General features: G+C 45.6%; 1 protein-coding gene across 1 annotated transcript in view; it reads right to left on the reverse strand.

Annotated features, from left to right (window-relative positions):
- The window catches only part of LOC141053987 (uncharacterized), a 98231-nt gene that overhangs the window by 58176 nt on the left and 14795 nt on the right, over positions 1-25260 (reverse strand). Inside the window, exon 3 of the mRNA XM_073551130.1 lies at positions 4249-4356. Within this exon, the coding sequence (XP_073407231.1) occupies positions 4249-4356 (108 nt within the window). The remainder of the gene's footprint in view (positions 1-4248; positions 4357-25260) is intronic.

Genomic DNA, 25260 nt, shown 5'->3' on the forward strand with positions numbered 1-25260 from the left:
AATGGATAGGTGTCTTATAGACACCTCTCAATTACTAACCCGTCGGATTGATGTCACCTGAGAATATAAAGATGACATCAACCCCACAATTATGAACCCCACTTGCCACCGCTACAGGGCAAGTGGGAAAAGCTGAGCAAAGCCCCAGAATTGGTGCATCAAATAGATTAGCCTTTTCTGGTGCGGCTGCAGGTTGCTATTTTTATGCTAAGGGGGGCAATATTCATGGCACCTTACCAGCCTGAGAATACCAGCCCCCAGCTATCTTCTTAAACTTGGCTGGTTTTCAAAGATAAATTTTAAATTATTTATTTAAATAATAATTTTAAAAAAATGGCGTGAGACCCCTCTATTCTTGATAACCAACCTTGATAAAGCTGACAGCTGAGGGTATCAGCCCACAGCTGTCAGTATTGCCTGTCTGGTTATCAAAAATACAGCGGAACCCATGCCATTATTTAATTTGTTTTATTCATAGCGGAGGCACCAGCTGATGAACTCTCCAATCAGCTGCGCCTACTCACTGTTATCAGCAACTGCAGATGTAGACTGATGGGAGTACTAGTCCCATCAGCCGACGTCTGTGACAGGAGGTAAAATGTTTACCTCTGGTCGCAGCTGCGGTCTCACACTGTCATATGACAGTGTGGGAACCGCAGCTCTCTGACTGGTGGTATTAATCTTACCTCTGATCAGAGGCAGTGTTTGCCGCGCAGTCATGCTCATGACATTGTGGCAAACATATGGTGTTTGGGCCCGTCATTCACGTGAATGGGGTCCGGGTACTGTTCTGGTACCTGAACAAAACTTTTTTAACTGTTTGGCCAATCTTGTCGGACCCAAAAAACAGGGGTTCACCCATCACTGCTTGTGTTGTCTCCTTGCTAGCAAGCCAACAAACAACCTTGCGCTTAAATCAGTTGATGATTTGGGTCCTGACTTGATTGAACAAGTCTCACGATTCGACTGGCGACTGACCTGGGACCAGGGGCACCTTTCCTGGCCCTAACACTAAGGGGCATCCTAGCTCGCCCTATTGCCCAGGATACTTCAGATGGCAAAGATGCCGGGGCCTCCTCCCTTGCCTTATCTCCTAGATCAGCCCTTAGTCTGTCCATTTCCCCCGCACAGGAAGAAGGGCGCTACTGTTCACCGCAGTACACCAACCCGACAGACAGGGTAACAAGACAAGGGTAAACTGAAAACTCCACACACACAAAATATACACTCACATATAACAGAGGTATTCACCAGGGTGTGTAGGGAGGGGGAAGAAAGCAAAACAGGGAAGGATAAGGAATTACCAAGTGTACAAACAAGACAACAGTCGCTTATAAACTCGTCCAGCACTACTTCTCAAAACTAACTTCTCCCAATCCAATGTCATGCAGTAATTGCTAACTCTGATGAGGATTTGGTAATTGAGCCCAGATTTTATAGGGAGAAGGAGTGGCTAACCGAGCACAGCTGAATGCCGGAGTTTCCAACATGGCTGATTAACCCATGTTCTGCTGGAAGAAATAAACATGTTTAATACACTGGAGAAGTGCTCCTTCTCAGCTTAGTAGGAGCCACCAGACGTCTTCTGGCTCTGCTCCGTTGTGGTAAGCCCTTGACAACAAGTTTCCGTAACACTCAGCACAAGAATATTTTTATATATTCTGTTCTTGGGAAAACCCCTTTAACCGTGAGGTTAAAGATATCAGAATCTTCTAACCATCTAGTGTGTACGAGGGGCGATCCAAAAGTAATGAAATCGGTTATTTCTATTGCACACAGAAATTAAAATAAAATGTTTTCTTCTCTCTTGGGTACCCACTAGTCCAGGAAAAAAAAAATCACTTAAATAGGCCACGATTCCCGGGAGCTACATTCATTTGAATATGAACTGCCAAGGAGTGAACATCAAAATGGAAAAAAATGAGCTCAGAGCTGTCATCAAATACCTCTGCTTGAAAAAAATGTCTACCAAAGACCTACACAGCGACTTGGTGGAAACATTGGGGGACTCTTCTCCATATTCCACAGTTACACGCTGGGCCAAGGAATTTAAGCTGGGAAGAACATCGACGGAAGATGAACATCGCGAAGGACGCCCATCCACATCCCTCAATGAAGAAAACGTGAAAAAAGTTGAAGAAGTTGTGTTGGCAGATCGAAGAGTGACTATCAGGCATGTAGCTGAGGTCACAGGGATCTCATATGGCAGTATTCAAAGAATCCTTGAAAAAGAATTGCATATGAGAAAGGTCTCCGCGCATTGGGTGCCATAAATGTTAACCGACGAGCAAAAGAAGAAACGAGTTGACATTTCAATAGCAAATCTCGAAAAGTTCCAAGCAGACAAGGAGAATTTTTTGTCACGTTTTTTGACCATGGATGAGACCTGGATCCACCACTTTGATCCCGAAACTAAACAACAATCGATGACATGGAAACGAGCCGACAAAACGACGCCGAAGAAATTCAAAGTGTCAAGCTCAGCAGGGAAGGTTATGGCGTCCGTTTTTTTTGGATACTGAAGGAATAATTAAGGTGGACTATTTGGAGAAGGGAGCCACTATTATGGGCTCCTACTACGCAGAACAAATAAGAAGATTGCGGGAGGCTATCAAGGAGAAAAGGCGCAGCAAGCTGCGGGCTGGAGTGCTGTTTCACCAAGATAACGCACCGGCTCACAAAGCTGCAGTTGCCATGGCTACCATTCAAGAAGCGGGCTTTGAACTGGTGGAACACCCCCCCTATTCATCAGATCTAGCCCCCAGTGACTTCTTTCTCTTTCCTCGGCTCAAGGAACACCTCCGGAGCAAGAAATTTGCCGACAATAGCGACGTGATAACCGCTGTTGGGGAGTTTTTTGAGGGTCAAGATCAAGAATTTTTTTCAAAGGGAATTCTAAGTTTAGAAAAGAGATGGACTAAATGTATAGACTTGTTAGGAGACTATGAAAAACAAAAACAAAACACAAAACAAATATCCTGGAATAAAAAAAGTAAAAAAATATATTGCAAAAATTGCATGAAGGTAGTAATAATAGTAATAATAAGGGTATTTAGTTAACATAATTTTGATCAAAATAATGTAGAAGCCATCCCGCCACGTCACGGCAACCCTTGTGGGACAGTCCTAACTCTTGTATTTAAAACCTTTCCACTTGTCAAGTGACGTAAATGTGAACAAGGACAGAGGGACTGAGCCACCAGTAATAGTATAGGCCAGACAGGATGGATTTTCCAACTCAGAAACAGGGCGGTCACACCCTTATATGCACAGAATGCACAATGAAACAATTGAGAAACTGGGTCTGAGCAGAAAAAGTAAATTAATGTGCATGCAAAATGTAATTGCATATGAACACATGACCTTTACACAGAGAAAAACAAAAACAAAACACAAAACAAATATCCTGGAATAAAAAAAGTAAAAAAATATATTGCAAAAATTGCATGAAGGTAGTAATAATAGTAATAATAAGGGTATTTAGTTAACATAATTTTGATCAAAATAATGTAGAAGCCATCCCGCCACGTCACGGCAACCCTTGTGGGACAGTCCTAACTCTTGTATTTAAAACCATTAGGAGACTATGTAGAAAAATAAAACATTTTTTTGACTATATTCATTGTGTTTGTTATTGATTATCATTACTTTTGGATCGCCCCTCGTATGTGGTAATCTTCAATCTCTCCCTAAAGTCTGGATTCAAACGTCTGATGCTTTTGTTTTCTTGGATATTAAATCACTGGCAGAGAAGTCTCAGAGCAGATTTCTTCTCTCCCCATATAAAGAAGAGATAAACCTATGGCCGAATGTTAACTTCTATGAAGTAATCGGAAGAGACAGCTGTGAGCAGACTCCGGTATAGCTGTGTCTACACGAACATCACTACATACAGTATGTGTCTAATAACAGCTAATGGCTCCATAGTCCCAAAATTGGACACATCCTCATCGTCATCAGTAGTGACAGTAGATGATAGAGATATCGGCTCCGGTCACGCTCCTCACCACCATGTTCTCGCTGTATCTTACACCCATATTATAGCTGCACTGCGGTGTTATCATAGAGCACTATCACATTATCACCAGATATCACCTGTATTTATCTGAATGGGGAAATCTACGGCTGAAGAAACGGAGAAAACACAAAACATAAAACCTCCAGCTCAGAACTGTCCGGTTTGGAGATTGAGGAGAACGTGACTCTTCTCTGCTTTATTTAGTGATGGCTCCTCACCAGGGTGGTTACCTGTGGGACCGTCCTCTGTGCACCGCTCATCACCCCACACATCACACTCTTCTTTCTCCATTACGGCTGCAGAACTAAGATTCATCAGATCTTCACCAGATTTCATAACTGTGAAAGAAATAATAGAAAAGTTATAGATGGAAAGAAAAGTCAACATAACTGGAGAAAAAAGACAATGGACCGCACATCTAAAACTAATACAGGTGCTTCTCATAAAACTAGAATATCATCAATATGTTAATTTATTTCATTTCTTCAATACAAAAAGTGACTCTCCTATATTCTATAGAGTCATTACACACAGTGTGATCTATCTCACGGGTTTATTTCTGGTAATGTTGATGATTATGGCTTACAGCCAATGAGAACCCAAAAGTCATTATCTCAGGAAATATTGTGGTATTTCCTGAAGAAGAAGTCATATGGACTCCGAAACGCGTTGAATAAACCACTATTTTCTTCTTCACTACGTCTGGTTTTGAATTTGCTGGCAGTGCGGATTACAATCCACAAATCTTCCTATATAACAATTCTGTTATGGTCATAGGCCGACCCGTGGAACTGCAGCAGCCGGCATTATACGCTTGTGAATACACTGACATCAGGTGAGCAGCTCTTTGTAGGTATGTTTTTCTTTTAAATTGTGAGATAAGACACTATCTGCGCTTTTTTCCTATAAGTTTTATTACTAAAAATGTGGTGGAGTGGACCGCTGCTGGAGTCATTGCTTCAAGAGCCGCCACACACAGACGTGTCCAGGACATGGGCTACAAGTGTCACATTCCTTGTGTCAGCCACTCATGACCAATAGGCAACGCCAGAAGCGTCTTACTTGGGCCAAGGAGAAGAACTGGACTGTTGTCAGTGGTAACGGAGTCTGGAGGAAGAGTGGAGAGGCCACAATCCAAGCTGCTGGAGGTCTAGTGTGAAGTGTCCACCATCAGTGAGGGTTTGGGGGCCATGTCATCTGCTGGTGTAGGTCCACTGTGTTTTATCAAGACCAAAGTCAGTGCAGCCGTCTACCAGGACATTTTAGAGCACTTCATGCTTCCCTCTGCCGACAAGCTTTATGGAGATAGAAATGCCATTCTCCAGCAGGACTTGGCACCTGTCCACACTGCCAAAAGTACCAATATCTGGTGTACATGTGGCGCCCCTGAGGCTCAGTCACCACAGAGGTACTGCACCTCCTCCTGAGGTGCGGTGCCCCACCATCCAGGTAAGGTGGAGACTCCCAACCACGCTCCAACACCTGCACCCCACAACACAAAGTAGTGTAGCAAAGCACCTTCAGCGGCTCCCTGCTTGGAGTATAGCAAAGCACCCATTGGTGGCTCCCTGCTTGGAACATGAAACGTGCTTGGAGGTGGGTGGAGTTAGTTTATATTACAAAGAGCGGGAAGAGTTTAGGAATCAGTCAGTCATTCAGTCAGCCATGCAGTCGGTCATGGAGTGATTCAGTGATTGGGATGCAGAAGGACAGAGAGTGAGACAGAGAAGATCCCCGGGAGAGGGATGGATGAAGGAAGTGCTGCAGCAGGCCACAGTGACCTGGGTCTGCTGGCACAAGAAAGAGACATAGAAAGGAAACATGATTTTTCCATAGAAAGAAAGGATTAGTACGGAATGTGAGGAGTAAAAGAGAACAGAGGACGTGGGTTAGAGGAGAACCCTTCCTAGAAGTTCTAAGCGCAAGGCCCGGGCCCGGTCCCCGAGGTTGTGTGGATACTAATGATCCTGCAGCAGACACCGGAGGAGTAGAAGTTAACAATACTTTATTCCCACATCAGACTTGGGGGCATAACAGCATCAGAGAAGTGAGCCGGGGCTAGGAAGCAAGGAGTCCCCGAAGCAGGCTACAGCTGTCTGCCGTACAAGGAAAGTTCATAATAACATTGAACACTAGGAACTCCAGTGTAACTCAGTACTAGGAGTACTTCATTTATAGGCGCTATAAGAGAAGACGTTCAGAAAGGCACATGTTGGTGGAGTGTTGGAAGGGAGCATTCCATCCGGCCTGGAGGTTGACTGAGTCCCTGACCCGGAGGATACAGCACGGAGGCAGGCACCTGTTTGCACAACAGACTGTGAGTAAAGCTTTGGAACTACATGCTCTGGTGTCCTCCACTTATTCCTGCACCAACACACCCAGCACTGTTACATCTTGGTGCCCGACATTGCCTCACCTATGCCTTCCCTTTGTCTCTACATCTACACTGCCCTGGGACTACAGCTTCACCTGTGGGGAGCTATAACATCTTTGCTGCGCCACACCATCAGTCCCAGAGGATCTGCATGCAGCGTCGGCTTAACATCTCCCTTGCCGAACACCACAGGTGGCGTCACAAACTATTTATTTAATCAACTACATTCCCCCATTCAATCTCCCTTTTACTTGGGCGCTCAGGGCCACGGACCAGGTCACCGCTGCTGTGACATTCCCATCTGAGAGACCGGCCCGGTACCGAGTACTCCACAGCCCTGGGAGGGCGACCCAAACTTGGCGTCACGAACAGGATGACTAGACCCGATGCCATCGGGTTCTGTGTGCCTAAGACTCAAAGTTTTTGAAAATGTGCAGAAGACCCAATTTAATAGACTGTAGAATGAACGCTAAAAATGGCCGCTAGTGGGGTAAAGAAGGGCGTGACAACATGGGTGGTCCTAAGAAAAGATCGCGAACTGTCCTGGGCCTCCCCTGTCTGAACTTCTATGCGACAGCAACATGGCCCACCCCCCGAGGGGTTCGTATACTGGCCTGGTATGGAGGAGTTGGAAGAAGACGCCACCCCCAGAAGGAGGAGCGGAGGCCAGTGGCGGGAAAAGAGCTTAGGCAGGAAGAAGAACGCCAGAACGCCATCTTGGAAGGAGAAGGGAGGAGGCCTGCGGAGCGCGCAGAGGTTGAGTTGAACCTCCCCGGCGCCATGGCTGAAGGCTCCAACCCCGTCTCTGGGATGAACCGCCAACAGCTGGAGGACGAGATAGCACAGCTGACGTGCTGCCTGCGACTGAGGCAGGAAGCGTTATGGACATTGAACCTGCAGCGTGCCCAGAAGGGGCCTACACCTGCGGTACCCGCAACACCGTTACCTGTCACCCCTGCATCGGATCTCCCCAGGAAGACCCTGTAGCACCTGAGATGGCTGCAATGACCCCGGCAGGGTCTGTGGGCATCTCCCCGCCGCTCCATGCTGCCAAGGGAGCCGAAGCAGAGGAAGAGGAGCTCCTGCCTGGACCTGACGCGGCTGCGCAGGTCCCACCGGAGACCCCCGCAGACCGGGAGCCGCCAGTTCCACCGCCGTCTCCGGTATCTACCCGGGCAGCCATTACCATCGCCGCTGCCACCGGGAACCACACCGTGCCTGTACCGGACCCGAGACAACACCACCGGGAGGTGCCAGGTATAGATCCGGGCCCTCCTAACGGGCTACCCCCTGAATTTACATTGTCAGAGGCTGGCCTGCGGGAGCTTGAAATGGGGATGTTGGACGAGCTGTCCGGGGGCACTAGACTGTCGGAAATGGGGAGGTGGAAGAGGTCCTTGCTGAGAAGGGTCCGGCTGGACCAGGCGTGCACGATTCGACACCTTCAGGGCTTGGAAGAGTCTAGGCCGCTTGGGGATATCGAAATCCCTTGGCCACAAAGCCCCTGTGTAGCTGCCTACCAACGCCAACAGGCCGCGGTGTCCCTAGATGTCAGGCCACGCACCAGAGCAGCAGTACCACCTGCAAATGAGGAACAGTATCCATTAGTACCAGCTGCTACTCCTACTGAACTCCTGGTAGCAGAGACGCCACCAGCAACCGTTGATATCACCACCCCTGCTGTACCTCAGGCAGCAGCCATGCCATATGAGAATCAGCACATCCTCAACCCATCTGGACACCCAGAGCATCTCCCCTGGAAGCAGCCCAAGCAATCAGCTTCCAGAACCCAAGGAGGGGATCACCACTAGTAATTTACAGTTAACTAACTTTGTTGCCCAGGAGGGTATTTGCACCATTGTGCCTGTTTTTTCAGTTTTCTAATATTTTTTCTATTTTTGATTATGGTATCTGTTGATCCAGTTGTTGCCTAGTTCCATTGGCAGCCTTTACACTTGAACTGTGGAGATCATGGACCCTGAGTGATCCAGAACTGTAAATGTAAATAGTTTGCACCTCTTTAGGTGCTCTCTCTTGGTTTTACATAGGAACCTTCCCTTGAACAAGGATTACCTCATAATAAGGACATTTCAAGACATGATGGCCGGACCAGTGTCTACTCTTTGCCCTTATTAATAATGCTTAATATTTTTGAATAAGAACTAGACAGTGATAGTGTGTAGTGAAAGTATTAATGACAGATTTTATAAGGTCTATTTGAGAAAGAAAAATAGTGAATGTGTTACAGAGTTTGAATAAAGATGTGAGCGTTAAATAAAAATGTGAAAGATAAACAGAAAAGAAATGTGTTGCTAGCAAATGTATTGCTCAAGTTGATAGTGAATCTGTTGCTATAGCACTTTGAACTAGGTAGCATAACTTTAAATATAGATAGGCAGTTAACTTGTTTGTAACGTTCAAGAAACAGTGCCTCCCACATTGGGAAGTTTAGTATAAGGAATGTTCGTTATGTAATATAAAAATTTTGTATGTTCCTATATTGCCAACTTTGTTTAACTTGCAGCCCACGGACGTGCTGTGTTTAATGGGGGGGTATGTGGCGCCCCTGAGGCTCAGTCACCACAGAGGTACTGCACCTCCTCCTGAGGTGTGGTGCCCCACCATCCAGGTAAGGTGGAGACTCCCAACCACACTCCAACACCTGCACCCCACACCACAAAGTAGTGTAGCAAAGCACCTTCGGCGGCTCCCTGCTTGGAGTATAGCAAAGCACCCATTGGTGGCTCCCTGCTTGGAACACGAAACATGCTGGGAGGTGGGTGGAGTTAGTTTATATTACAAAGAGCGGGAAGAGTTTAGGATTCAGTCAGTCATGCAGTCAGTCAGGCAGTCAGTCATTCAGTCAGTCATGCAGTCGGTCATGGAGTAATTCAGTGATTGGGATGCAGAAGGACAGAGAGTGAGACAGAGAAGATCCCCGGGAGAGGGATGGATGAAGGAAGTGCTGCAGCAGGCCACAGTGACCTGGGTCTGCTGGCACAAGAAAGAGACATAGAAAGGAAACCTGATTGTTCCATAGAAAGAAAGGATTATTATGGAACATGAGGAGTAAAAGAGAACAGAGGATGTGGGTTAGAGGAGAACCCTTCCTAGAAGTTCTAAGCGCAAGGCCCGGGCCCGGTCCCCGAGGTTGTGTGGATACTAATGATCCTGCAGCAGACACCGGAGGAGTAGAAGTTAACAATACTTTATTCCCACATCAGACTTGGGGGCATAACAGCATCAGAGAAGTGAGCCGGGGCTAGGAAGCAAGGAGTCCCCGAAGCAGGCTACAGCTGTCTGCCATACAAGGAAAGTTCATAAGAACATTGAACAGGAGGAACTCCAGTGTAACTCAGTACTAGGAGTACTTCATTTATAGGCACTATAAGAGGAGACGTTCAGAAAGGCATATGTTGGCGGAGTGTTGGAAAGGAGTTTTTCATCTGGCCTTTAGGTTGACTGAGTCCCTGACCTGTAGGACACGGCACGGAGGCAGACACCTGTTTGCACAACAGACTGTGAGTAAAGCTTTGGAATTACATGCTCTGGTGTCCTCCACTTATTCCTGCGCCAACACACCCGGCACTGCTACATCTTGGTGCCCGACATTGCCTCACCTACGCCTTCCCTTTGCCTCTACATCTACACTGCCCAGGGACTACAGCTCCACTTGTGGGGAGCTATAACATCTTTGCTGCACCATACCACCAGTCCCAGAGGATCTGCATGCAGCGTCGGCTTAACATCTCCCTTGCTGAACACCACAGGTGGCGTCACAAACTATTCATTTAATCAACTACATTCCACCATTCAATCTCCCTTTTACTTGGGCACCCAGGGCCACGGACCAGGTCACCGCTGCTGTGACATTCCCATCTGAGAGACCGGCCCGGTACCGAGTACCCCACAGCCCTGGGAGGGCGACCCAAACTCACAACAGTATCACTGGGCTTGATTGGCAGCAAACTCTCCTGATCTTATCCCCATAGAGAATCTATAGAGTATTGTCAAGAGGAAGATGAGAAACACCAGACCCAACAATGCAGATGAGCTGAAGGCTGCTATCAAAGCAACCTCTGCTTCCATAACCCCTCAGCAGTGCCACAGGCTGATCGCCTCCATGCCACGCCGCATTGATGCAGGAATTGATGCAGAAGGAGCCCGACCAAGTATTGAGTGCATTTACTGAACAGACATTTCAGATTTTACAATCATTTTTCAGGCTGGTGTTATAAAGTGTTCTAATGTACTGAGATAATGACTTTTGCGTTCCCATTGGCTGTAAGCCATAATCATCAACATTACCAGAAATAAACACGTGACATAGATCACTCTGTGTGCAATGACGCTATACTTTAGAATAGAGGAGAGTCACTTTTTGTATTGATGAACTGAAATAAATTCACTTTTTGGTGATATTCTAATTTTGTTGAAAGCACCTGTAGTTCTTTTGAAGCTATGAAAAAATATATTAAGCTGAACATGTGGTTCTTAGTTAAAGGGATTGTTCTCTTTAAGGAAATATTGGTCACCGGCTCCAAGTTATTGTAAATAAACAATCTGAACTCATCTTCCCGGAGTGTTTCCTCTGCTCCCGGTGTCTGGGATTGGCTGCAGTGTTGAGGTCAAATCAACAGCACAGCAGTCAATCAGTGAGCTCAGGAGGTCGGAGCGTTGGGTCCCCATGTAGATGTAATACCCCACTCAGTTCACTGATTGGCTGCCGCACTGTTGATATGACATCAGCACCGCAGCCAGTCCCAGACACCGGGAGCAGGGTCGGCGTTAGGGGCAGGCAGACCAGGCAGCTGCCTAGGGCCCCTGCTCCTCCAGGGGCCCCCAGCCAGCGGCACATCACACAGCCGCTATGGGGCCCCTGTGAGGCAGGGGGGCCTGCCTGCCCCCAGCGCCGACTCCCGCCGCCACCGCATTGAAGGAGGCAGTGATGGAGGAGAGAGCGTCAGCTGAGGCTCCCTCTCCCATCATTCCCCGCTCTGCCTCTGACACAGCGGGGGCACGATGACGTCATTGCGCTCTCACTGTGTGCCAGACAGAGCAGTAAGAGACAGGAGCAGCCAGCAGCGCGGGCACGAGGAGAAGGTGAGGAGTGTTTTTTTTTTTTTTTTTAAATCAGTATGAGTATTGGACTGTGCGGCCACTCTGGGGGGGCTATATACCATGCTCAGCTGTATCATACCATGCTGGGGGGGCCATATACCATGCTGGGCTGTATCATACCATGCTGGGAGGGCTATATTCCATGCTGGGCTGTATTACACCATTCTGTATCATATCATGCTGGGGGGGCTATATACCATGCTGGGCCGTATTATACCAAGCTGGGATGTATTACACCATTCTGGGGGGGCTATATACCATGCTGGGCCGTATTATACCAAGCTGGGATGTATTACACCATTCTGGGGGGGCTATATACCATGCTGGGCCGTATTATACCAAGCTGGGATGTATTACACCATTCTGGGGCGCTGTATACCATGCTGGGCTGTATTATATCATGCTGGGCTGTATTACACCATTCTGGGGGGGCTATAAACCATGCTGGGCTGTATTATACCAGGCTGGGCTGTATCATACCATGCTGGGGGGGCTATATACCATGCTGGGCTGTATTACACCATTCTGGGGGGGCTATATACCATGCTGGGCTGTATTATACCATGCTGGGCTGTATTATACCATTCTGGGGGGCTATATACCATGCTGGGCTGTATTATACCTTGCTGGGCTGTATTATACCATTCTAGGGGGGCTATATACCATGCTGGGCTGTATTATACTGTACTGGGCTGTATTATACCATTCTGGGGGGGCTATATACCATGCTGTGCTGTATTATACCATGCTGGGCTGTATTATACCATTCTGGGGGGCTATATACCATGCTGGGCTGTATTATACCGTGCTGGGCTGTATTATACAATTCTGGGGGGCTATATACCATGCTGAGCTGTATTATACCTTGCTGGGCTGTATTATACCATTCTAGGGGGGCTATATACCATGCTGGGCTGTATTATACTGTACTGGGCTGTATTATACCATTCTGGGGGGGCTATATACCATGCTGTGCTGTATTATACCATGCTGGGCTGTATTATACCATTCTGGGGGGCTATATACCATGCTGGGCTGTATTATACCGTGCTGGGCTGTATTATACCATTCTGGGGGGCTATATACCATGCTTGGCTGTATTCTACCATGTTGGGCTGTATTATACTATTCTGGGGGACTATATACCATACTGGGCTGTATTATACCATTCTGAGGGGGCTATATACCATGCTGGGCTATATTATACCATGCTGGACTGTATTATACCATGCTGGGGGGCTATACACCATGCTGGGCTGTATTATACTACTGGGCTGTATTATTCCATTCTGGGGGGCTATATACCATGCTGGGCTGTATTATACCATGGTGGGCTGTATACCATGGTGGGCTGTGCTGTATACCATGGTGGGCTGGGCTGTATAGCATGTGGTGCTGGGCTATATACTATGTGGCTGTGTTATATACCATGGGGTACATTTTACATTATATTCTATAGGGGGAGGCTGTGTTATATAATATGGGGGGGCTACATTATATTCTATGGGGAGGTGGGCTGTATTATATTCTATTTGGGGCTACATTATATTCTATGGGGGGCTGTATTATATTATATTCGATGGAGGATGCATTATACTATATGAGGAGGGCTACATTGTATTCTATGGAGGGGCTACATTATACTATATAAGGGGCTGCATTATATCCTATGAGGGGGTTGCCATATATTCTGTGGAGGGGCTGCATTATACTATATGGGGGTGGGGCTGCATTATTTTCTATGGGGGTTACATTATATTCTGTGGAGTGGCTGCATTATACTCTGGGGTAGCTGCATTATTCTCTAAGGGGTGGCTGCATTATACTATAAGAGGTGGGCTGCATTATATTCTATGGGGGTTACATTATATTTTATGGCGGGGCTGCATTATACTCTGTGGGGTGGCTGCATTATGCTCTATGGGGTGGCTGCATTATACTATATGTGGGCTGCGTTATACTGTATTGAGGACTATGGGGAATACATTATATGAAGAACTATGGGTGACTATGGCGGTGCATTTAACTATATGGAGAACTATGACGAGTGTATTATACTATATGGAGGACTGAGCAGTGTATTTTAATATATGGAGGGCTATGAGAAGTTTATTATACTATATAGAGGACTGAGGAGTGTATTATACTATATGGAGGACTATGGGGCAGATTATATTATATGGAGGACTATGGGGTGTAAACTGTAGATGTGCTGCTGATAACATGATACTGTATGGTGATCTGTTAGGGTGTGTGCACACGTTGCGGATTAGTCTGTGACTTTTTCTGCAGAGAATCCATATATCTTGGCCGAAACCGCAGGGTAAAACACATGCATTTTTCCTGCGGATTCCTAGCATGTGTACAGTGGATTTGATGCAGGTTCTAGTGCGGTTTGGCAGTGCGGATGAGAGAGAGAGATTGATTTGTATGTCCCGGAACGTACACTACAGCTGCGGTTCCGCAAAAAAGAAGTAACATGCTGTGGAAAATAAACCGCAGCAAATCTGTGTGGAATTTTCCGCAGCATGTGCATGGCGAATTTGGTTTTCCATAGGTTTACATGGTACTGTAAACCGCATGGAAACTGCTGCGGATCAGCAGGACCAAATCCGCTGCGGATCCGCAGCAAAAACTGCAATGTGTGCACACACCCTTAGTGATCCATTAGTGATCGTTCTGTTCCCATCATTCTTTCTCAGACGGTGGAAAGAGGCCGGGAAACAAGTGTTGAACAACTTCTTCAGTATTGTCGATCACACTCATTTAGCGGACTGAACTCAGCGCATGTAAATACAATCGAAATGCTTCTGTGATGTGCTATATGTTATCATTTGGGGCCCCAATTTAAACTTTGCCTAGGGCCCCACTTTGCCTAAAACCGGCCCTGACCGGGAGCAGCTGCATTATGATCGGAGTCCGTGAAGCCCACCGCTATGTGTTCTGGAATGATTCGAGCAGTCCGGCTAATTCACATTATGCCACGCACATCACAATCCCTAGATTAGGAGCAGTGTGACATTCTCTCATGAAAGCTTCTTTGTGGTGTTGCCTACGTGGTCTCTAGACCAAAGTCTGGTTATCATTGTGTCTAAAACGAAAGCTGGCCTCATCTCTAATGAGGATAGACCTCCATTCCAGCCTCCGGCCCCTATCTTATTACTGCGTATACATATATATCCATCAGGAATCGGTTCTGCTGGCTCCAGCGCAGTCTGACTTGCTGTAAAGTGACAACTGGTGTCAGCGACGTCAGTGAACAGAACACTGCAGACGTGGCGGACACTAGAGTCAGCACATGACAAGTGTGCAAAGCGCTCCTCGTGGTTACATGATAATTGCTGGAACCAGCAGAGCCCGGCCAAGTATATATTATATTATGTTATGTGTCTGGTGTCTGTACCACCTGGTATCTACTTTATTCACTGTGTATGGAGCCGATGGAAATAGCCAAGGGCAGCGCTCAGCAGCTCTATAGATAATGGAGAGAGCAGAGGCCGAGCATGCACAACTCTGCTCCATCTAGGAGCAGACTGCAGAGCCTTGTTCTCAGAATCTCTGGGGGGCCCAGTGGTCGAATCCCCAGTGATTAGCAAGTTATCCCCGATCCATTATCGGTGAATAACCCTTTAAAGCGATAGATTGATTTTCCTATTCTTTACAATAACAGTATGTGGTGCTAATAAAAATATGGATATCTTATAGCCTACATATTGTAATATATTGATTAGTCCATATTGAAGTTAGCCTGTAATGTCAGCATTTGAAGGCCCCATATCCAGTTCTTGGAAACCAGGGTTCATAAGGTCAGACCCACAATGGATATTGAGATGCAGCCTTAGTATTGAGTATACTAAAATACAATGATTGTTGAAACAGTATGTTTAATCTGGATTACTGGAAAGGATTAACCTTTGTGTACGCTGTTGACTTACTTGAATTTTAAGAGCAGTGAATGGTGTGAGTATATTGACAAGGCATCATCTGATATTTGTGTCATATGGGGGTTAAAAGTGGACCAGGCATATAGACAATTGCACATTATTGTACATAAGGCCATAGAAATATGGCTGGGGAAGCCTAATGTAGAACCAGGAATATAGTTGGCGATCTGAAACCATTATAGTGTATTCAATCTTAAAGATCTCTTTAACTGTAGTCTGAAATATATATATATTTTGTGCTAGGGTTCTGATCATAGCATGTTGTTGGAAACTTTGTTCTGTGTATGATTTACTCTTATCATATGTAAATATTAGGACAGGAGTAAAATAGTCCGAAGAGGCAAGTTTTGTTTGATGTTATTTATTCATGATAGCTGGCCTCTGTCATGTGATTGGAACATCAGACAACTAACTTGTGTATTTTCATGTTTACACAATATTATATTGTGTAAACCTTTGTTTAAAGCATATAAAAGCCGGGGAGGCAGTCAGAAGAGGCAGGAGCTTTGTTGACCTGTGTGAGAGGACGCTCTTCACAGTGTAGGTCTAGGAAGCATTCTGTCTTCGCTGACCGCTTCTCCAGCTGAAGTATTTCCGGACAGACGTAAATGCCCCTAGTGAAGATTATTTTCTCTTCTTCTTTCTGATGTGAGTATATGTACCAAACCCTTTGTAGTTTGAATATATAAGTATACGCAATATCATACTATTTTCTATGTCTATATCATTGTCATATATTCCATTAATTTGGTGTTTTATCATTTGAAGTTGGTCATTGCATAATAAAATTGTGTCATATCCAAGTGGTGCCTTCTTTAAAGCCGTATCCAAACCTTATTGCTAAACAGTTGGCAATACACAGTATCATACATGCACCGAAAACAAATATCTTCACACATACATACACATATATCTTACGTACAAATATCCACACAAAAACACATACACACATACAGTATCAGGGGTGGGATTCAAATTTTTAACAACAGGTTCTGTGTTTGTGTGTAGGAAAACCACACCCATTTTAAGCCACACCCATTTTAAACCACACCGGTTATTAAGCTACACCAATTTACACGCACCTTTTCCTCAAACATATACAAGTAGGGGTGCAGTCAAACAGTTGAAAAAAAATAAATTGGAATGAGATCAGAACAGGTCCCCAATAGGCAGGCATAGGTCCCAAATAGGCAGCACAGGTCCCCAATAGGCAGCATTGGTCCCCAATAGGCAGCACAGGTCCCCAATAGGCAGCACAGGTCTCCAATAGGCAGCATTGTTCCCTATAGGCAGTACAGATCCCCAATAGGCAGTACAGGTCCCCAATAGGCAGCTCAGGCCCCCAATAGGCAGCACAGGTCCCTATTAGGCAGCATTGGTCCCCAATAGGCAGCACAGGTCCCCAATAGACAGCACGGGTCCACAATAGGCAGCATTGTTCCCTATAGACAGCACAGGTCCCCAATATGCAGGCACAGGTCCCCAATAGGCATCACAGGTCCCCAATAGGCAGCACAGACATACTGACGGGGCAATGGAGTACAGTACACAGTGACAGGCTGCGACGTGTCTGCAGTAAGTGAGTCCCGTGATTGACCAGGCCTCCTAGATGGCCCCCAGGCCCCGCACCACCCATCCTGCTCCACCGTGCTGCTGCACACACACTGGCAGCACACCACCACTGCACCGGTGACCGGGGTGATGAGGATGATGGTGACACGCAGGCCGCACAGCACAGCTCACACTGGGTAGGTAGCAGCGCACGGTGACTCCCCCAGATACCCAATAGCGGCAAAGCTCTGCCGCAGGTATCAGTGCACGGGGGCTGCTGGGGTCCGGCAGGGTGTGTGCTCAGTCAGAGTGCACGGACGTATCAGTGCGCCGCACGCGGTGTCCGGCGGGCGGGGCTAACATCTAGGAAGTCGAAGCAGAGAGTCCTTCTCTTACTCCTCTCCCCTTGCGCGTCGGCGCCGCTGCAAAGTACCAGATCGCGGCTCTGGATCTCCCTGGTTCGGGGAACTGGCTGCTTTTTTAACAACCGGTTCCACCGAACCGGGGAGAACCGGCCAAATCCCACCCCGGTACAGTATACACATATACATATAAACATACTATACACACACATACACCGTACATTTACACACATATCATACATACATATAGACATACACATATACTGTACATACACACACATATATACCATACATATATACACACACATACATGCACATAGATATAGTAACATAGTTAGCAAGGCCGAAAAAGACATGTGTCCTTCCAGTTCAGCATATATTCCATCATAAAAAATCCCCAGATCTATGTCCTTCTAAAGAACCTAATCACTAGAGTGGAGCGACTTTTGGTTTTTTAAGGTCGAGTTTCGTTTCGTGAAACCCGACTTTTCCAAAAGTCGGGTCCAGCAAGATCGGCCGATTATAGGGAAAAGTCGGGGTCGTCCCGAAACACGAAACCCAATGTAAGTCAATGGGGAATAAAAGTCGGCAGTGAGAGGAGGACAGGAAACACACCTACAGTGCCCATTTGAATGCCAAAAGCATCAATTCTTCTTACTTAAGCTTGTCAACCTTAATTAACTTCATAATACAAGTTACGCACTGAAAAATGGGGGTGATTTGGCTAAAGTTGTGGGGGGGTAGGGCTGGCTCCAGGTTTTCATGTGCCCTGGGCGAAAGAGCGCCCCTTTAACACATACCACAACTCATCATGCTCCGATACGGCAGAGAAATAGCGGTATAGTACAATGAAAAATACTTCACTTTTTACATCTCATGATGAGGCCCATCTATTTCTCCATACAGAATCATTGGTCCCATATAATGTTTGAAACAGTATATGATGAGCTCCACATAATGCTACAGTATATGTTGGTCCCCATGGATGAAGCTCCACTGTCTTATGGGCCCAAATAATGCTCCAAACATAATGGGCCCCATTTCTAATGCTCTAGTGTATAATGGGCCCTGTAAATGCTGCTCCAGTGTCTGATGTCCACTTTTGGAATGTTCCAGTGTATGGTGGGCCCCATCTATCATTCTCCAGAGTATAGTGCTCCCCAAAAATTGCTGTCCCAACATTGAAAACAATCAAATAAGTCTCCTCGCTAGGGAATCCCTGTACTAGTCTGGACTCCTCGTCGTCCCCATCTTCCATCTCACTGCACAGTATTTCAACCTTGCAAGTGCTGTGATCCTGAGCAAGCAGGGGGGGCCCACTCGTTGGCGACGGCACTGGCACAGGGCCCCTGATAGTACGGTGGTGTGTCTGATGGCGGGTGGGCCGAACCTGCACTTTCATCTGCAGCTTCCTCTTTGTCACCGTGTAAGATGGAACTGTATATGGGAAGGGTAACCTGAGTTTCATCAGGGTCAGATTCAGGCCGTGTAGCGTGCGAGGGGAATGTAGTGGTGTCGGGGTCGTAAACGACAATAAATCCTCATTCACCAGTCATTCCAAATCATTGTGCGAGCGCAAAACATCTGGTACCGATTAAGAATGACTCAGACACGTAGCTGATTCAATCTTAGCTAATGTCCTGCATCCACACCTGTCAGGAGCAGTACAACAACTGGCTTTTATTTAAAAATACACAATACTATATTGAGTGTTAGGGGAAGGCGTGCATTAGGCGGGGTTTATGCAGTATACATCTAGTGTCCAGTCTCTCTCTGATTCGTCAAAACGTCTCCCGATGGTTACTCCTTCTTCACATTCCTGAGTTATCTTTTTTTAGGAGAAATGAAACTTAGGAGAAATGAAACTTAACTTAACTCTTTAGACACTGAATTTAAGTGAAAGTGAACACTGGCAGCCATCTTTAATACAGTTACATTTGCATTAGCAAGCAATTAGGAAAAACTTATTGTTTCACAGTATAAAAATATAAAAGTTATATAAGAAAATATATTTTCACCTTGACAATCCCCCCTAAACACTAAGTTTTTCCCTTAATGAAAGATCCTTCGAGACTGTCCATGTGATGGGAAAAGGGGAGGTGGATTTCTTCATCCAGACACCTCAGAAGCTCTCCCCTAGCGAGAGGCCTCCAGGCAGCTGAACCCTTCACTAACCTCACATGGAGTTCTCCCGCTGTCCCTAAACTAAGTCTCTTAACATCATCTGAGAATGGGGGGTTTTGTCTACTCTCTTGAGGGGAATATACTTAGGGATCTCCCCTAGATCAGTACCATCGTACTCTGGTGGGTCTACTTCTTGATTGAGGAAGGTGCCAGTCGGAGTTGCTTTGGCAATAACCTTTTTATACAAGGGAATAACACAACAAAGAGTTATTGATCCAATTACAAGGAGGGCAATCAGTACTATACAAGCTTGTTGAAGGAATCCCTTGAGTCCACCCAACCAGCCGGAAAAGAAAGATGTGTCTACTCCAGCATTAGTTTTCAATGCTGCTAACCCAGTTATCTTTTTAAGGGCTATCATGGTTTTTCCATTCACTCCAGAGTTCTGAGGGATATAGGTACAACACTCCTCTCCCACCATCCCACAAACTCCTCCTTTCTCAGCTAATATCATATCAAGGGCTAGTCGATTTTGGAGTGTCATCCTAGTGTTAGGGCCCAATTCTTCAACTATACCTTGGAAGGCATCTTGGCTGAAATTGACAAACCTTTGTTCACTGTAATATATGTAATTGATCCATTCAACATTTTTATTAATCTGCACCTGTGGGATTATAGAAGCAAAGCCAGCATAGATCTGCTTCTGGGCTTTAAATTGGTCAGGCACCCCCCTTGGCACTCCAATAGCATCAATATATACTAGTGGATCTTCTTCATAACTCATATGGAGCTGATCGAGGCTTCTCCTTTTCCTGGTAGGTTCATCAGGTATCTTTGGATCCCAGGGTAGAATCTTGAACTGCATAGCTAGTTTAACAAGGGTGCATTGGCCTGTCCAGGCATTTGGCAACCTAGGACGGAGCTTACCATCTCCACATAACCAATAAATGTCATACATATATTGTGTATGTTTGATTAACAAGTCAGCATCCAGAGAACTATTCTCTTTGCAGAAACCTGTCTCGAAGATCCCTACTGGTGTACCTGTGGTGTCGTGGGAATTATAGCAGGTGTAATTGTCAGCTAATACAGTTACTTCTCCTGGGACCTTTAGTTTGGGTTCCTTATGAATTAGTGGGACGTAATCTGGGCAATCAGTGGGCTTCAAACCTTTCAACAAATTCATGACACAGGCAGTGGTGTTTAGGTATGCTCTGAGTATTCAACTGGTCATTCGGAATAACAAAGGTAGCTGGAGTCAAACGACCCAGAGTACAAGCACCTTTTACCCCTACTGGCAACCATTTATATGCATTGTCTCCACATACCCAGAACATGTCACTAGGTAGGTCCCATAGGGCTGAATGTTGTAATACCAGTCTATGAACTAAATCTATGAACGCAGATACATTCTGAAGCATACACCAATTTGGAAGTTGTCCTAAAGGGCTACAATACCCTACATCGGGATTTCTACAGGTGGGAGTTCCTTTCTCATATCCAGATGACTCGTTGCAAGGTATATTACCTGAAATATTAAAACAAGTTTCATTATTGCCCTGGGGAAATAAATTGGAATACTCCCAGGACGTATTATGCAACCTTCTTTCTAGCAGTATTGGTTTGAAGGCATCAGTAGAGTGGGAAGTTACATTAAAACTAACTTGTAGGCCATACATTGGAATTTGCCCCAGGTAGGTTAATCGAGTTCTATTCCTGGGTACCCAAGCCCCCCCTTTATATGCCAGATATTGAAGGTATGTGTTACTTCCTGAAAGATTACCCTGCCACCAAGGGTATCCTACCCATCCCACAATAGGTATACCAACAGTTGTGTTCCATAACTTCACATTATTTGTAGCATTATTAGCAAGTGTATCAGAACAACTGGTCCAGGCAAATAATTCCTCGGGTGGCACAGGAATAACAAGGAACGGAATACTAGTGGCTGATACTGGTGAATGTGTGCAGATCCAGCAATCTGCTGGAGACTGAGTGTCTTTTGACCAATCATTTAGTATTTTTTCATGATGTTGTATAAACTTATTATTCAAGGACATTGGAGAATTTAGATTGTCCCACGCAGCTACCATTATTACAGATAATGCAACAAAACCAAACCAAAACATTATGCACTCTTATGCTTTGTTAATTCCTGTGGCTAGTTTGCAATGCGATGCGTGGATCCAGGTTGGTCGTCCTTCCAACTTAACAGAAGTAGGCGTTGTTAGGAGTACTTGGTAAGGTCCTTGATATCGGGGTTCAAGGGTCTTTCTGGAGTGTTTCTTGACATATACGTAATCACCAGGTTGTAGACAGTGAGTTCCTTCCACACTATCTGGATCTCTGTCTGATTCAATTGTTTCAGGGACATCGAATCGTGGTACTAGTTCCATCACCAGTTTCTTTGCAGTGGCTCGAGCTGTAGCCGTTTTCACCGGGTAGGCCTCTGGCCATCCAGAGAAGAGATCTACACATACTAGGATATTTGCATACACTCATACCTTGGTAGCTGTATGTCGTCAATCTGCTGTCTCTGAAACGGGTAGAGAGGCCTAGGTGTCGCTTTCTTAGGGACTTTTACTGTTTTACCTGGGTTGTGCTGTGCACAGATGAGGCATGATTGTACAAGTTTCGCGGCTGCGCAACTGAAGCCAGGAGCGATCCAGAAGGCATCTACCATGGCACACATGTGACTTTTTGAGGTGTGATTGGGGCCATGTGCTGCTTGCGCCATGATTGGGAACAGGGACTTTGGTGGGCACATTTTATCCTTATTCTCCCATACTCCATTTGAGTTCAGCTCAGCTCCCAGTCTCCCTCGGTGTACCGTCTCTGTTTGGGCAGCCTTTTGCTGGAGGGATTTCAGGACATCTAGACCCAATGTGGCTGGAATACGCTGACTCCCCGCCACCGTCCACTGCTCTCTCTAGGCCGCCTTGTGCTATTTTAGCAGCCTCGTTCGCCCTTCTATTGCCCTCTACCTCCACGGAGTCACCTTTGTGTGTGCTTTTACCTTGACAATGCCAACCTGGACTGGTAACATCAATGCCTCCATCAATTGTTTCACCAGCTCTGCATTTTTAATGGGCTTCGAATCTGTGAAAATATTAGCGACTTTACCTGCAGCGGCTCTACACGCCTCAGTGAGTGCCTTCAACTCTGCCTCCTGCGCCGACATGTGAGGAGAGAGTGGTTCCGCTCGGATTACCTCATGTGAGGATACTACTGCATATCCAGTGTAGAATCGTCCATCCTGGTGGTATCTGGGGCCATCTACAAAAAAGAAACTCAAAGTCTGCATTAGGAACAGGTTTTTCATGAATGTGTGCAAACCCAACTGTCTCCTGACTCATCAGTTCTATGCAGACATGTTCATGCGTCATGTCAAAGTATCCTTCCTCACTCGCTAATACGGTCACCAATTCCCCCTTTTCTGAATCCATAGGCAGGAGGGTGGCTGGATTCAGAACGTTACATCTTTTGAGGAGTGACATACTCAGGAATTAGTAGAGCACACTCAAGTCAGAGCTGTCTGGCCATAGACAGATGTTTTGGTTGAACTTGTAGGAGTATGGCATGGATGTCATGTGGGGAATAGATTGTCAAAAGAAACGTCAGTGTCATCTCACATGTCTTCCCTATTACGTCTCCACTTTTTTCCTTGTGCTCCAGCATACATGACAGGTCGTTTTATTGTCCTTGTTTGCTCAATTTCTTTAGCTACCTTAAGGAGGTCTTTCGGATCTACATGTCTCCATTCAGGTCTGGCTGTCTGTACTGCGTCTCGTAAGTCTTTGTTCATACCGTCAATGAATGCATTCACCAGTATTCTAACATCAAGTGGGTTTATGCAAATGTACCCCATGTCTGCCCATTTCAGCTGTAACCGTCCAAGGTACATCTCTACACTCTCTCCTCTTTGCTGTGTCACATTAGTCAGGAGTACGGACTGCTCTGATTGTTCCACTGCAGCCCATTGTCTTAGTGACTCACAGTACGTCTCCCCAGATCGTGCAGATTTATCATCCATGCCCCAAGCCTGATTCTTTGTCACATCTGTGTGTCTTAATTATATGATCTAGTGCGTCACCTGCCTTTAAACTCACCAACCTCTCTAGGTCTGCCCAGGTACACTTATATGTCTGCTGTACTTCCTTTATGTGTCTGTAAAACGGGAATGGTTGGTCTTCAGGGGCAGGCAGCTGCTTCAGCAAAGCTAGCTGGTCAGAGGGGCTCCAGGGATAATACACCTGCATCTTTCTTATTCTAGTCACACTTCTAGGTCCTGATGGGGTTGGCCGTCTGATGTCTACTGTCAGCTTACTCCTCAAGGGCCAATGTCCCCACTATCCACACTATCATGTCAGCTTCTTATGATCTTGTCTGGATAGGATTTAGTGCAATTCTCTTAGGTCAGTAGCACAGGTCACACAAGTAGCTATTCAGTCTGGATTTGTCTGAGTCTGACCACAGTGTTTACAAGTCCATCTATTTTGTCTGGGTCTCTGGTTACACTTTGTCAATCAAACATTCATAATACACCTTCCATACTGCTGCACATTCTCAAGCATCATTTATTCACTTGCTATTTTCTTCCCTTGTCTGTGCCTTTTTGTACATCCAAACATTCACACTCTGGTATTTTTGCCTTTTTCAATATTTGTCCCACTTGTTTTACTGCCTCCTTCCTTCTCTGTGTCTTGTAATTTGACACAATTTGCTATACAAATCAATCACACAACTAGAAGCAGGTTCAAACACATTAATGACCAAGCAATCACTTACAATTCCCTTCTAAATTAGGCACCATATCTTACTTTTAACTTCCAATCTTCAATTAAGTACTGTTGCTTTAAAATGCACAAATCTTTCAGCGCGTACCTTACGGATAGAATTACAGAGAATTTTGAGCACAGCTCACACTCAGCAGAGACAAGAGCGAAGGGAGAAGAAAAACTACGCAGCGGTATCATTCCTCCCTCCCGTCAGAATGCAGCGTCGTCCTTCACAGAATTCTGTAGTTCTTTAGACTTATCAAAATCAATTTCTACAAAGAAACTCAAAATCACGGGATTTCACTGTAAGGGCAGATAACTGTATAATGAGATTAACCATGCCTTGCCCTTTTTCTGGCCAAATGCATTCAGGAAACTTTACAATGTAATGCCACATATAACACGAACTATATCATTACTCAATTCATTCAGTCTCAGATGTAGATTTGAAATATCTATAACGCATCTGTCCGGGATTCCACCACAACTAGAAAGGTCACAAATCTCTTGACACAAAAACGATGTGTGATGATTCATTCATACGTGCTCATTCACTGATTTTTTTTTTTTTTTTTTATACTCAATTACTCATCTCTCATCTTATTCAGAGGTTCTCATAGACATATATACAAGGATTCACACAGCCTGCCTATCTTGCACTTTGGATTTGATTAATACTTTTTCCAGGTTCTTTGCTGCACTACTTCCATATCTATCCTCAATTATATCACATAACCGGTCTCCTTCTTCAGGTATCTTTCCCTGACTGTTCCCCATCAATCTCTTTCCATCCTTCATTCTTCAAGCCTCGCGCAACTCGCAGATGAGCTTGTGCTTGTTCTAACAATCCTTTATCTTTCAACATGCCTCGTTTGTTCTCTATGAGATTATGCCACATAGCCGGCTGTAATCTCCCTGACGAGGGCAATCCTACATGCTTATACAATCTCTCAACATTCTTGACTGCCTTCTTGCCTTCCCGTGACGC

Source organism: Dendrobates tinctorius, unplaced genomic scaffold (assembly GCF_039654945.1).
Source record: "Dendrobates tinctorius isolate UK_male_01 unplaced genomic scaffold, ASM3965494v1 ptg000173l, whole genome shotgun sequence".
NCBI lineage: Eukaryota > Metazoa > Chordata > Amphibia > Anura > Dendrobatidae > Dendrobates > Dendrobates tinctorius.